Genomic DNA, 14,004 nt, shown 5'->3' with positions numbered 1-14,004 from the left:
GTGTGTGTGTGTGTGTGTGTGTGTGTGTGTGTGACTGAGCCTGTGTGCAAGCGGGCCGGCGGGGAAGAGACCCAGCCCTCCCTTTTTTTTTTTTTAACCAGTCATTAAAAATAAGCCACAACTCACCCCTGGTACATACTGAGAGACAGCGAGAGGGGGAGAAAGAATGCATCTCCTCTTTCTCCTCCCTTTCTCAAAGCTTTGCTGCTTCACTAACCAAGTAAAACAGAGAGGAAAGAGGAGGAGGGGAGAGGTTGTGTTCAAGGGGGACTGATTCCACTCAGAGAATTTTAAGACTCACCCTCAGACCCTTCCCCCGTGTAAAGAGTAGCTGGAGGTTTTTTTTTTTTTTTTTTTTCTATCCAGGAGGAGAGAAAGAAAGAAAGACATGAATGGGGAAAGGAATGCAAGAGACAAATGAGGGCTCTCGGCAGGAGAGTGGGAATGTTTGAGAGACCATTGTTCCTCCCCCCACCACACAAGATTCTGCAGGTAGTGGATGTAAACACACAGGAAGGGAAGAGAGGTGTGAAAGGTCACACCTGAGAGACAGTCACAGCATCTGCTGCATCCTCACACATTTATATTGCTTTTTGCTTTTTGCATTGCATGTCCCTTTGGAAACATGCATACCAGGCCAGTGCCTATAGCTGCCATCTCATCTTTCCCTCCGCCCCCCTCCACCCTTTCAACAGGATGTATAGGGTCAGAGGGTCAGGACTGGAAACCACAAAAGACAGTATAGCCAGTGTAGCCTGGTTCTTGTTCCAAATCCCCCCCTTTAGCCTCTCTTGTACCTCCTGCCTTTCTTGTCTCCCCCTCTTTTCTCTCTCATGTTCCTATTCCTCTCTCTTAACTTTCCGTCTCCCTCTCGCCTTTCTTCCTCCTCCCCCGCCTGCCTCTTTCCTCCTCTCCTATAGGAGACACACAGAAGGCCTGACGCTGGGTTTTGGGCCCAGATGGCTTTAGTGTGCCTCTGGCTGTGGATTAAGCCTCCAGTGTCTCCTTTCCCCTTCCATGTGCAAGTGGTCAGGACAAAGAAAGTCAAACAGGGGGAAAAGGGGAAAGGAATGCGAGGAAAAAAAAAAAATGGCCAGGACTGTGAAACAACACCCAACTCTGATGTTTCACGGCATTCCTGGAAGAGTAAACTCAAAAGCTTGTAGAAATAGTGCCGGGCCAGCTTTCCTGTTACATTTTGTGCCCAGTCATTTTATGAATCAAGTTATGACATTTTTTTTTTTTTGCCTTTTGGGAGTTAAACCCTAGAGAGCTTGTAGCTTGCAAACTTTTTTGTGAGCGGAAAGGAGAAGTGAACTTTTGACCACATTCTGCTGCATTTATATGTAAATAGCAGCTGCAGCCAGCAGTGATCCTTCATGTAATGACATGACATCGGCATTGTGTTTCAGCCTTCAAGGCTGATTCCTGTGTGTGTGTGTGTGTGTGTGTGTGTGTGTGTGTGTGTGTGTGTGTGTCTCTCTCTCTCTCTCTCTCTCTCTCTCTCTCTCTCTCTCGTTTTGCCCCAGTGTCCAGTCTTCCCCAGGTTGTTGGGTATGTTTTCCTGTACTTTTGCTGTTCCAGTGGACAGTCGTGTTTTATCAGAGAGCTTGTGTTTAGCACTTGGAGACAGTGTGGTGGCAACATTGCTCTGTTGTTGTGGGTATTTTTAGTTTCTCGGACACTGGGCTAAGTGGCCTGTGTTATCCACTTAGCAACACAAAATGCCAGCATTAAGACGCTGACCTCTTTACTTGAATCTTAACACGCTACATGTTCTGAGACTTATGTAGTCTCCGCTCAACCACAAACCAAGTTTCATCCAATGACTGACTGATTTCCCCCCCGCCCCCACTACATGATTTTGTTTTTAGGTATGCCAGACTTCTTCCAGTTGTTCATGCTGTCATTGCCGGCACATCTGATGTGTCACTCCGCACAGTGAGCCACTGGGCTCTTAAAAGTTTCAGTTAGTCAGTCAGTGAGCTGACTGTGTGAAATGAGTGCAGTGAAAGCATGAAAGCATGCGTGAGATGTGTGGGCGTGTTAGCTTTAGTGTTAGGGCTAATGCTCAGGTTTATGCCCCACAAAGCAGCTGGAATGTACAAGAACTGAAGGAAAACGGCATGGACAACTTACTCTCAGTCCTGTCCTCTTTTCCCCCTCCTGCTTTTCCTTCAGTTTGTCCTCCTTTTATCTCTCCTCCACTCCTCCACTTCTCCCCTTACAACATAAGGGGAGAAGTCTGTGACTGTGCTCTCTCTTTCACCCCCCTGCAGGCGGGTCTTTTGGACAGAGACAAAAGACTGATATGTCTCCTCCTGGTTGTGGACTAGTCAGGGAAAGGCCCTTGCCAAGGAGGAGTGCAGAACAATGGAAGCAGCCTGGAGCTGTCACAGAGCACTTCTAATGAGAAACTGTCTCCATGTAAGAGAGGTCTTCAGGAGATTAGCCCACATGCTTCAGTACTGTACAGGGAGCAACTTTGAGATTGCATATTTATAGCAAATCTGGGATGATTGTACCTGACAGTGCAACAAATGTCATCTAGGTGGTATTTAGTGCTGACTCTGACAATTACACTGTTGTTAGAGTAAAATGTTAGTTATTTTGAGATAATGTATGAATATAAAACAATCAGCTGCATATTTTAAGACTGATGTAACTTCTCCCCGCAGGCAGGTCCAAATGTGATCACGAACAGACTGTTTTGAAAATGAACTCTCAATTTTTATTTCCCCACCCCATTGATTTGTAACTCTCAGCATGTCTGTCCCTGCCTGTGACTGATTGACAGGGCGAGGAGAGCATCAAGCCATAAAGCAGGAATGCAGGTAACCAGGCTCTCTATTTGAACTTGGAGCACAGGAAGGTGGGTTAAGTGAAGTGAATCTATTGCCTAACAGAGAGCAGCTGCCTGCCAGATTCAGCAGTGGCTGACAGTTGTAAACACGCTCTTATCTAGTGATTCAGGAGACACAAGCCTGCCAGAGCAGTTACCTACTGTTGACAGTCAGGAAGGGCACATGGAGCAAACGAAACGGCTCTGTTAAAAGCACTGTTGGTCTGAGGATACTAAAAGTATATTTAACAAATGCTTCCTGCTGGTTTGCATACTTGTGTCAAACAAAATGTAAAAACAGGAGGTATTACAGGATGTTTCCAGCACTCACACATGCTAAATATACTCCTTTAAAAGGCCCTCACAGACCACCACCTTCCACTCCTACTCCTACTCACACACACACACACACACACACACACACACACACACACACACACACACACACACACACACACACACACACACACAGGCACACAGTGAGCTATTGTGTCTGAGAGTTCAGGCATCTGGAGAGCAGAAACCCTCTCTGGTGACCTCTGACCTCTGGTGACTGAGAGTGGGAGACTGACATGAAGGTCTCAGAGTGACTTTCAAGTGACTCAGAGGGCTGTCAGAGGGTTTTCAAAGGCCATTAAACATTGTATGTTGTGTGCAGGGTTTGTTGTGTCTGCAGTGTTAGCTGATTAACAGTGATGCATTTTTTTTCATTGTTTTTTAGTTTTCACAGTAACTTAGAGTAGCCTACCAGAGACATGTTGAGTTGAGTAAATTAGAATTTATCGTGCCGCATTGTTGTTCACAGCAGCCGTGTAGCTGCACACAGGTATGAACCTTTCAGGTCATTGTCATCCAATGACACTGTCCCAGAAACAGTGACAAGCCCTTCTGACAAGGATCCAAGAGAAACTGGTTAGGAGAGTTCAGCATTCAGCTGCACAAAGCCATCGCTTCAGGGCCTGAAACAGGATTGGATATTCATTTAGAGCGGAGTGGCCCTCTCTATGCTGATATTATATTTGAGTGTTTATTTGATTTTTAAGCTATTCTCGCTGTGACCCATTATTCCTGCTGTGTTTTCTTGTTGGCTGCTCTTTAGGTGAATGTGAGTGCAGCTGCAGTGTAGTGTGCCCTGTCAAGGTAAACAAATGGCCAACAGAAGCTCCCCTCTACTGGCTGCTGGTAAAACGCCAGGCCTCCCGGCAAACTTCATGTTGCTGTGTATCACCATGGCGACGCTATCACAAAGGACTCCAGCTGGTTCTCTGTGCATGTGTGTGTGTGTGTGTGTGTGTGTGTGTGTGTGTGTGGTGTGTGTGTGTACGTGCATGATGGGGAGAGAGCAGGAGAAGGAGAGAGGCAGACAAATGGACAGAGGGAGCAGACGGGAGCCAGCCAGTAACTCTCTGATTCACCCCCCCTGTCCCTCCTCCTCCTCCTCTTCCTCAGTCTTGTTCAGCTCTTCCTCTCTGTTAGCTATTCTCTGCCCTCTCCCCTCTGGCAGACCCTCATCCCCAACACAGTGCAGCTGGGCCCAGCTGTCAATGTTCCCCCATACCGACCGCCCCCCTGTCCTGGCCTTTGTATTTCTTTGCATGGTGGTGGATTTGCCCAGGCCCCCCGCACGGGGGAGCCCGTTAGTGTTAGCCGGCCTCCTAAACCAAACCGTCTTCCCTTTGAAGTGGCCTATCAGACAGATATACAGATTGGAGATTACAAGGCAGCTGCCTGCCTTCAATCTGTCCCATAATATGAACACAGTGATTAACTAAAGGAAACGGCATACACCTATGCAGACACAGTAATGGGACAGCAGAGTCAAAAAGAAAAAAGAGGTGGCGAGCAAGTCTGTTTTTGTTCTGAAGGCTGGAGAAATGAATGGAGACTCTGCTTTGTCTCAGGGGAGGGAAGAAGGCTTTCTTTGATATTGTCGAGCCCAGGGGTGGCGAGAGTGCCCTGCCAAGAAGAACTGCTATTCACACCAACTTGTCGGCATGGGACTTTTGAAGCATTTGTCAAAAGGGGGATTTGGCCGAGAGCCACTGGAGTTTTGTCATTCACAAACTCCTCTCTTCTTTAGGATGACAATGCTCGCAGCAGGCTGCACCTATGTAAGGGAAAAGAGATGAAATTCCACAGCCCCATTTTCATTAAGTGAGGAAGTTGTTTCTCTTTTTTTTTTTTTTTTTGTGCACACAAGAGAGTATGAACCATGTCTTTCTCTGTCTGTGATCAAAGCTGCATTAACCTGATATTATTCAGTGACAAAAAAAAAATGTTTCTGTGTGCTTCTCAGTGTTTATGTGTGGTTGGTGAGGAGTGTTTTCCACATTTCTTCTTAAGGGTTTGATGGACTTCCCTCTGTCCTTGACTGTCTCTGTGTGTGGGAGGTCTAGGGCATTGTAGCTGTCTAATGCTTTCATGGCTGCTAAAGGATCAAGCTATTTTCTTATCATTACTGTGGAAACTGGAAACTTGGCCTCTGTCTTATCAGGACAGTTGTTTCTTTCAGATGTTTTCTCCTCACTATTGTCAGACAGGCAAGAATGAGAGGATTCACTTATTTCATTTTACTAGAAGTTTTTGTGACTTTAAACTCACATCCAGGTCATTTTACTAAAGGTTTGATGACACATCTTCTCACACTCTTGCAAAAAAAAAAAAAAAACCTCACTGGCACGGGCTGGTTCATTGTTGACAACAGCTCCTGATGGATAGAGAGCATATCGCTGGCAGGAAGTCTGTGGTCTCCCTTGATGTGGAGAGCTTGAAACATTAAGCTGGGCTGTGTCAATGTTATTTGTGTGCAGGCCTGTGTGCGCATGCATGTGTGCGTGGGCATGTCCCGACTCCCGAGCGTGTTTACTTAACTTGTCTTGGCATTCGAAACCCCTGTCATTCTCCTGTGTGCCCGGCTCTCAGTGACAGCTAGGTGGGACACTGCGTGTCGTCTCCTGTTTCATACGGTGCTTTATCGAGCGGATGAAAACCCTCTTTAACCCTTCTGTGGGCCTGAGAGACACACACACACACACACACACACACACACACACACACACACACACACACACACACATATACAGCCATCCCACATGCACAAACACACACGTGTGACTTTTAGATGACTTCAGGGGATAGAAGCTCTGAAAGGGGCTGACATTCTATCCTTTGAACCTCCACAGTTGATAGGGGCAGGACCTCGCCCTCTCCCTCTGTGTGAGTGCATGTGTGTGTTCACTGTGTGGTTTTTTTTTTGTTCTCTTGTGGGTTTGTACTCTGTGACCTTTCTAAAGATTAGCCCTGGATGTCCATCACGTTCCCCAGACATCTGTGAGAAGTCGAGACACTGGTGCATATCGTGGCATGCTATGATGATTTTTTTGCCTGTAATGGCTTTGGCGGTAATTCCTGCACATACATTACCTCTCAAAAGAAACACAGATGACATTTAGCTGTAAAAGGAAAAGCAGTAAGTCATCTCTTGTCTTTCTTGTGGTTTGTTACTCCATCATCAAAGAGACACTCACAAGCAGCCGTGATCTCATCTCAATGCAGCGCTCATCCCATCTGAATACTTTCCAGCTTGTCAAAACCTGACTGAAATCTCATCTGGGATCATCCAATCACTGCTCTTGAGGCTGGAGAGGAGGTGGGAGGCAGGCAGCGGATGATTCTGACAAACCCAGAAGGATGAAGTCAGCCCCCTTGTTCACCTCCAATATGTTAAGACCTCCTGTAGCTGTCATTGAGATGGCAGGACACAAAGCAAACACGACCCCACTCTTGATAGTTTTAGACATGGCTGTGTGTGCTGGGTGTGGTTGGCAACAGTTGTCTGCTGCACACAGAGCCCCGAACTCGTAGGATGTTTGTCTTTTGTAGGGATTAAAGAGATCCAGGAAACCCGCTGTCCTAGTTTTTGCTGTAGAGCAAAAAGCAGGGAGAGCGACCTAGTTTTGTTTATAGCACCAGACCAGGAAGGAGATTCCAAGCCATAATGTAGTTAGGAGCTGGCTGTTTTTGTCTTTCTGTAGACAAGCTGTGCTTTTTTTGTTTTGTCTGCTGGCATGTTTCTGTAGACAGGCTTCTGACTCAGTTTGTGTGAGAGGTTCCATTGTCTGTGAACAACCTGTAGCTGTAACATGAGGGGGAGAGAGTGCTGACACAAGAAGGGAGAGTGTTACTTAGCAGAGCTGTGATGATTTTTTTAAAATGTATTTGCTAAGATTTAATACAAAGCCTTCAGAGTGCATTGAGCTTTCCAGCTGATTTCTACAACATCATTTAACATCTGTGCACGATTATACGTGCAAACAACAGCAAGGCGCATAAGCAGTGCACGGCTTTATTCAGCACCATCAAATTGGTCTAGATGTGTACAGTCAATGTGTGGAGGGCTTAACCATCTAGATCAGTGGGTCAAGTGGCTGACATACTAATCCTATTACTAGACGTGGCACTGATTTGCCAAAGTTCGCCCTAATCTACTGTCCATTTTGACTCCAACCCAAGGATCTAAGACCTCTGGGTAAACTGTCATTTCCTCTCAGGCAGTGATGTAGTTTATTTATTGTATATATACATCAAAAATGTTAAAATATGTAAAAAAAAAATATATATATATATATATATATATATATATATACAGTGCATTGTTTTTATCTACTGTGGTTACTAATATCCTTCATATATGCAGCATTTACTTCATTAAATGTCCATTCCAACAATTTGTTATTGATAGATTCAGAGGAGACAGACTGATATAATGACATATTCTTTCATTGTCATTCTGTCTTTCTCTGGCTCCTTTCTGCAGTGTCATCATGCATTACCACCTACAAAAAGACACCTCCCCCAGTCCCTCCACGAACCACCCCATCCAAACCCTTCATATCCATCACGGCCCAGAGCAGCACCGAGTCCGCCCAGGATGCCTACATGGACGGGGGCTCCGGCCCGCGAACAGGCATCAGCTCCCAGCAAGGCCTGTCCAACTCCACGGAGAGCATTGACAGCATGAAGGCCCTGACGGCGGCCATAGAAGCAGCTAACGCTCAGGTGCATGGCCCGGCCAGCCAGCACGTCACCAACAGCACGATCACCATCACCGCCACCGCCACCACCTCCGCCGTCGCACACGTCTCCGCTGACAGCAAGGCGCAGAGAGAAGCCCTCCGCAAGTGCCTCTCCATCGGGATCCAGGTTTGTTTTGGAGCCCAGGATTCATTCAAAAGTTCTGAGCTAAACCTCTGGCATGCAGCTTGACAGTTTCTCCCCTTCTCTTAGGTGGACCCAGAGGATGGAGAGCCGACAGAAGAACAGTCGAAATTCCAGTCGATAGGAATTCAGGTGGAGGATGAGCGATGGTGAGTAGAGACACACAAAGAGGGGAAGAGCTTGAGGTTGTAAAAGCAAAGCTGGATAAGTCTGAGGGGAGGGAGGAGGCAGAGTTAGCAGGAACAGGATTTAGGGAGACAGAGAGAGGTTTGTAATGTGGACTACAAGCTTTCGCCCCCCCCCCCCCCCTGCACTGCCTTGCCCGCAGCAGCTGTCCCCAGTTCAGGGGAGGTTGGCGTCAGAGCCCCCTCAGCCAGGGGGCCCCAAGTGACAGCTGGGCCAGAGGATGTGGTGCAGGGAGCTGGGAAGGTGGAGGGGGTGAGTTGACAGCCATCTGTTGCTCCAGTCATTGTGATTCAGGCTACTTTGAGGCTGTGTGTTTGTGGACGTGTGGGAGGGAGTGAGCGAGAGAGGGAGAGAGAAGAGGAGGAGGGAGTTTTATTGGGTTTGTTTAGTTCCAAGGGAGACTGCTGCGCTGTCAATGTCAGCTGCTCATTCTGCAACATGTTCCCAGTATGAGAAGAAGCAGCACAGTGTGCACATGGCTCATATTAGCTCATATTGCACCAGGCTTATCAAGGCCTCTGGTGGGACATTCAGGCATTTATGGCTTCTTTGTCGGCTTTCATTCACCCTGTAGATACAGTGACCTCCTGTTTGTGAAGGGAAGCTGACCGATTTAGTCACAGTGCTGTTTTTTGCACTGTCGTCAAGGTATGCCTCTGAAATTCAAACAGACATCAACTTTAATCAAAGGTCACAAACAGGGCTGAGTGGAGCATTTTAAAACACACACACACACACACACACACACACACACACACACACACACACACACACACACACACACACACACACTTGTGTGCAGTGTCAGGGAATATGAGGGGATTTCTGAAAAGAGGAGGTTTCAGCTGATTGACCAAACTTTGAGTTCAATGAGTCGCCAAGCCAAATATTAACTCATGCAGACACCTTAGAGGCTTGGATGTTTTGCAGCACTGTAGCCTTTGCATTTCTTTGGTTAATGTTTAGAGTGGGTTGGACAATATTTTTGTTGGTGCATGCTTGATTGTTTACCTATTGGCATGCATCTGTATTGGTGTGTGTGTGTGTGTGTGTGTGTGTGTGTGTGTGTGTGTGTGTGTGTGTGTGTGTGTGTGTGTGTGTGCACCTGGGAGGTGTGTGTGCACCTGGGAGGTCTGGGCATACTGCTCCCTACATTAGATTCCCAGACAGTGAGAGTGCCAAACTCCTACAGCCTTGCTCCAGTGCCTGTGTGTGAGTGTCTGTGTGTTTATATGCAGCAGTCGTAGGTCATAACCTCTCCTCGCTGTTTGAGCTAGGATTAACTGAGAGGGAGTGGAAAAGAGCTGTAAAAGAGACAAACATAAGGAAACACGTGTTGTGTTTGTCTTTACATAAACTTCTTCCTGTCCTGAAATGTTTCACAATAAAACTGATTTTTATTTATTGTGTCTTATTTATCTTTTATCTGTTGTCTCTATGAAAGCAAATGTGTAATTAAGACAATCGAAAGTATCTAATCAAACATCCAGCCAAATGCAAAACGGAAACTGTGATATACAAATGGAAAAGAATTTGGTGGGTTTTCTTTTTTTTTTTTAAGTATTCCGATTTTCATGGCTTTACAAGTTAAGGTTCGGGCTTGCTGGTCACCAGATGGCTTTGCAGTCACAGGAGAAATGGAACATAGCTCGTGGTCCTATAGTGACTAAACCATATGCACAAGCATCTTGAAAAGTCAACTTAAGTGACAACTAGACCTCCTGGCTTTTTAGTTTTTGACCTAACTGACTGAAGGTCAGAAAACAAGAAGCTTTGTCTGTAGATTCAACTTCTAAATGTCAGTTTGTGATGGCATGAAGAGCTGTGTGACTACTGTTTTCTGTCCTTCAGCATAACTGTTTCATGTTTTTTTTTTGCATTTCTTTATAGATCCAAATAAGGCATGAGGTTATTTTCTTTTATTCATTACCACTTTAACATTTCCTAATATGATAGGAAATATTTGTAAAACTGAAAACCTGCAGGTAAAGAGGCGTTCTGAAAGCGTCAGCATGTGGAATGCAGGACTCACCTCTGTGGTGATTTACAACTTTCTGTCACATTCATGCAATAAGAACATGGCCTTTCAGTATTTTTACTTGCTCCTGCATACCTTCATCATATTTTAAAGTCTCTCTTCTCTCCCTCACATTGACTTTCTTCTTTAAATGCTCTTTTTTTTTTCTTCTTGTACTTTTGCGTCCTGTCTATTGATATGTCTGCCTATCTGTCTGGGCTGTGTTTGGCCTTGCCTGTCTCTGCCCCTGCAGGAAGTTGTTAGCAGCCTGATAGAAAGAAGGCTGAGGTCATTAGAACTGAACACCTGCTCTGAGGGGTTACACTTTAACTGCTCTTCACACACACTCACACACTCACACCCACCAGGCTGCTGGTATGTACACATAAAGCACATACCCACTCTGTTTGATCTACCCGATTGCCACTCCCCTTGTTCTTCCTCTTTTTTTTTTTTTCACTGAGGAGGAGAAATGAATGAGAAAAAGGGGACGTATAGATGAATGGGTAGCGTTCAGGAGGAGTGTGCGTCCGGAGATGGGGCTGAGGCAGAAGTGATGGAGCTGTGATCATTTGTGTATGTCATGCTGCAGGCAGGTCAAGCTGAGGTTGATGTGTAAGAGGACCTTGGGCATGTTTGGATCGGAGTACAGCTAACAGGCTAGCAATTCAGTCTCTTTTTTTCTTGGCTAAGTTGTAACTTCTTCCCAAACAGCAGTATACTGACAGCTGAACCAGTCAAACATGTAAACCATTACATGTCTAACAGTAAGATGAGGCATGTCTGGTATATCTGAATTCGAAAGTTTGCATGACAACATTTGTTAAGCTCACCTGGGCACTAAAGCGCTTTTATTTGCTCTTTGTTTAAAACTTTGAAGCCTTTGTTCATGTGGGCTATTAATCAATCAGTCAAACTTTATTCGTGTAAAATACAGTGCAACACAAAGTCCTTTGAATTAAAAAAAAACCCATCTATTTATCAAGTGTATTGCTTGTTATTTGAAGTGCCATCCCGCTCGATCTTTGTAAGAGTTAATAAATAATGTTCTTTGAGTCTTGTACCACCTAAAGCTCTAATCTGGCAATGATTAGACCGCTGGCTCGTCCAATCACTGTGCGGTTAGCTGGCCAGTCTGTTCCCCCCCTCGCCACCAGACACCCGCGTCCCTCCCATTCATTACTGGGGTGGTGAGCTGCTCTATAGAACGTAGCCAACTGTGTGTGTGTGTGTGTGTGTGTGTGTGTGTGTGTGTGTGTTAATTTAATCTTTGCACGTGTGTGTGAGTGTGCCGATGTCTGCTGTTGCACATAGCGTGGAGGGACTTGGCAAAGGCTGCCCAGCAGCACACAAAGTCTCTGAGCCAAATACGCCATGGTACACCCAGCTGTAGAGAGGGGTCCCAGGTGTGTGTGTGTGTGTGTGTGTGTGTGTGTGTGTGTGTGTGTGTGTGCTTCTACTATTTGTGTATGTGCATCCGCGCCAAAGCAGAGCTTGTGGTGTGACAGACGATTGCACACCCTGTTGCTTCTGAATGAACCAGATGACAAAACACACACACACACACACAAAAGACGTTCCACACTACAAAAGCTTTTCATCTCTATCAGAGATGAGATCGCTGTGATCATAATTTCTTTGGTGGCAGCACCTCCATGAACTGTATGTAAATAATATCACAATTACTGCTGGAAGGAAAACGCTAACAGAACTTAACTAACCTAACAGTACCTATATATTCTCCACCTAACCTTGCACCTTCACCTTCTCCTAGTTACCGCAGGATGACCCGCTCCAACAGTGTAACCACAGCTGTACAGGCGGACCTTGACAACCCTACAGATGTCCCAGAACTGCCGCCACGTCACTGTGCCACCATGCCGCGCCAGCATTCCCGCGACGCCGCCTCTTCCACTGTCAGCATCCAGGGCTCTGGGAACCACTACCACGCCTGTGCTGCAGAAGACTACGGGGAGGTGGGGTTTGACCCGTCCATCCTGCCCCCTCCGGACCCCTGGATGGACAGCGTACCCGAGCCAGAGGTGGAATCTCTGGAGGCCATTGGACGATTGGTGTGCCCCCGTGACGGCCACTGGTTCCTCAAGTTGCTGCAGGCCGAGACAGACCGTATGGAGGGCTGGTGTAGACAGATGGAGCAGGACGAGACGGAAAACGAGCTGCCTGATGAGAGTGAGTTGAATCATCAGGTTTGAATGCCATGATATGAAGACAAGAAAGTCTGTTGTACAGTGTTATTAGTTATATTTTTCATCCTCCTCTCTTCTCCTAATTCGGAGGGAGCTGGTATTCATGGTATTGGACCACAATAGCTTCTTGTTCCTGTCTCAGGCCCTCTGGCCTCCACAGACATACCGTGCATACTTATCAATAGGCCACTGCTGGCCCCAGCCGTACATGTGTCCTCTACAGACAGTGTATAATGATCTCTCACACAAACAGTGAGTTCTCTCAGTGCTCCTTCGAGGCAACTATTTCATCTTGATGTAACACACACACACACACACACACACACACACACACACACACACACACACACACACACACACACAGAGCAGTGCTTGTGTGTGCACACGTCAAAAAATGTTTTTTACACATACACTCACATGGACATACCAGGCTGAGCAAACAAGCCCGAGGCGGTAGGCACCGTATTTATACCTGTCCTTACTGCGCAGCTGATTTCATGTCTTACTGAGTATGTCATTGTGTATGCAGCTAGCGTTGTGCTGTTATGGTTCCAGGCAAGAGATTCTCTCACAGAACAAGAGGAACAGGGAGGCTGTCTCAAGGTTATGTTTTCCCAGATCCCACGCTGCCATGCACACGCACACACACACACACGCACGCACGCACACACGCACACACGCACACGCACGCACGCAGACACGCATCCTGAAGGGGTTGAAGACTTTGTGTCTGTTGTGCAGATTTATTACTCTCCCTCTCAGTTTCTGATTCCTCTAACTGCATGTAGAGTACTGTATGCAATGACAGTTGCTTTCCATTGGGATATATGAGTCAATAACACTGGCCAGTGGAATCAGGTTATGCAGTGCAGTCTTAATTATCTCATATATCACCCCTCTAAAAAGATATTGTGAAAAAAATTGAATATGCAATTTTTGATTATAAGGTTTTAGGACCTGATTTGGCAACAGCTATAAAACATTTTGCATGTATGATAACACTGGTATTAGATTGTGTGTTTATTGAATTTCTATTTTTGGAAAGAAATTTAGAATTTCATTACACGTTAGTAATTCTCCCACTCCCCTAAATGATTTCTGTTCCCTAAGAGGCGCTCACAAAGGAGGTTCCTAGCGCATCCTTTTATGTTGCATTACTAATGCATCCCCTCTGTTAGTGGTGCAACATGCCTGCAGTATGCGGCTCTGTGAGTAATTGCATTTGTGAATTGTGTGCGTGTGTGCATGCATGTACGTCTGTGTCTTTCTGCAGTCCTGGGGAAGATCCGCAGTGCAGTGGGGAGTGCCCAGCTGCTGATGTCCCAGAAGTTCCAGCAGTTCCGGGAGCTGTGTGAGGAGAATCTGGTATGTGTCACCTCATCCTCTGCATGCTCCCCCCACCCCCCTCACCCCCCCTCCGCCCCGCCCCAACGCTGACATCATCCTGCACAAATCATTCTGACAGGCCAGGCGAGCAGTCATTTACCATGCGTCTCGTATAGACATCACATCTTTACCGCCTTCCACATGTAGGA

General features: G+C 46.4%; 1 protein-coding gene across 5 annotated transcripts in view; it reads left to right on the top strand.

Moving 5' to 3' along the window:
* dlgap1b (discs, large (Drosophila) homolog-associated protein 1b) overlaps window positions 1-14,004 on the top strand; it is an 89,908-nt gene that overhangs the window by 71,358 nt on the left and 4,546 nt on the right. For all 5 annotated transcript variants that reach the window (XM_069159511.1, XM_069159512.1, XM_069159513.1 and 2 more), the window contains exons 7-10: window positions 7,659-8,044; window positions 8,129-8,208; window positions 12,037-12,452; window positions 13,743-13,834. In XM_069159511.1, coding sequence (XP_069015612.1) covers window positions 7,659-8,044; window positions 8,129-8,208; window positions 12,037-12,452; window positions 13,743-13,834 — 974 coding nt within the window. The remainder of the gene's footprint in view (window positions 1-7,658; window positions 8,045-8,128; window positions 8,209-12,036; window positions 12,453-13,742; window positions 13,835-14,004) is intronic.

This window comes from Embiotoca jacksoni, unplaced genomic scaffold (assembly GCF_022577435.1).
Source record: "Embiotoca jacksoni isolate LCO1_2020_lvr unplaced genomic scaffold, fEmbJac1.0.p SCAF_25, whole genome shotgun sequence".
NCBI classification, from domain to species: Eukaryota; Metazoa; Chordata; class Actinopteri; family Embiotocidae; genus Embiotoca; species Embiotoca jacksoni.
The sequence above is the reverse complement of the archived record's forward strand: the minus strand, read 5'-3'. Positions and strand labels throughout refer to the sequence as shown.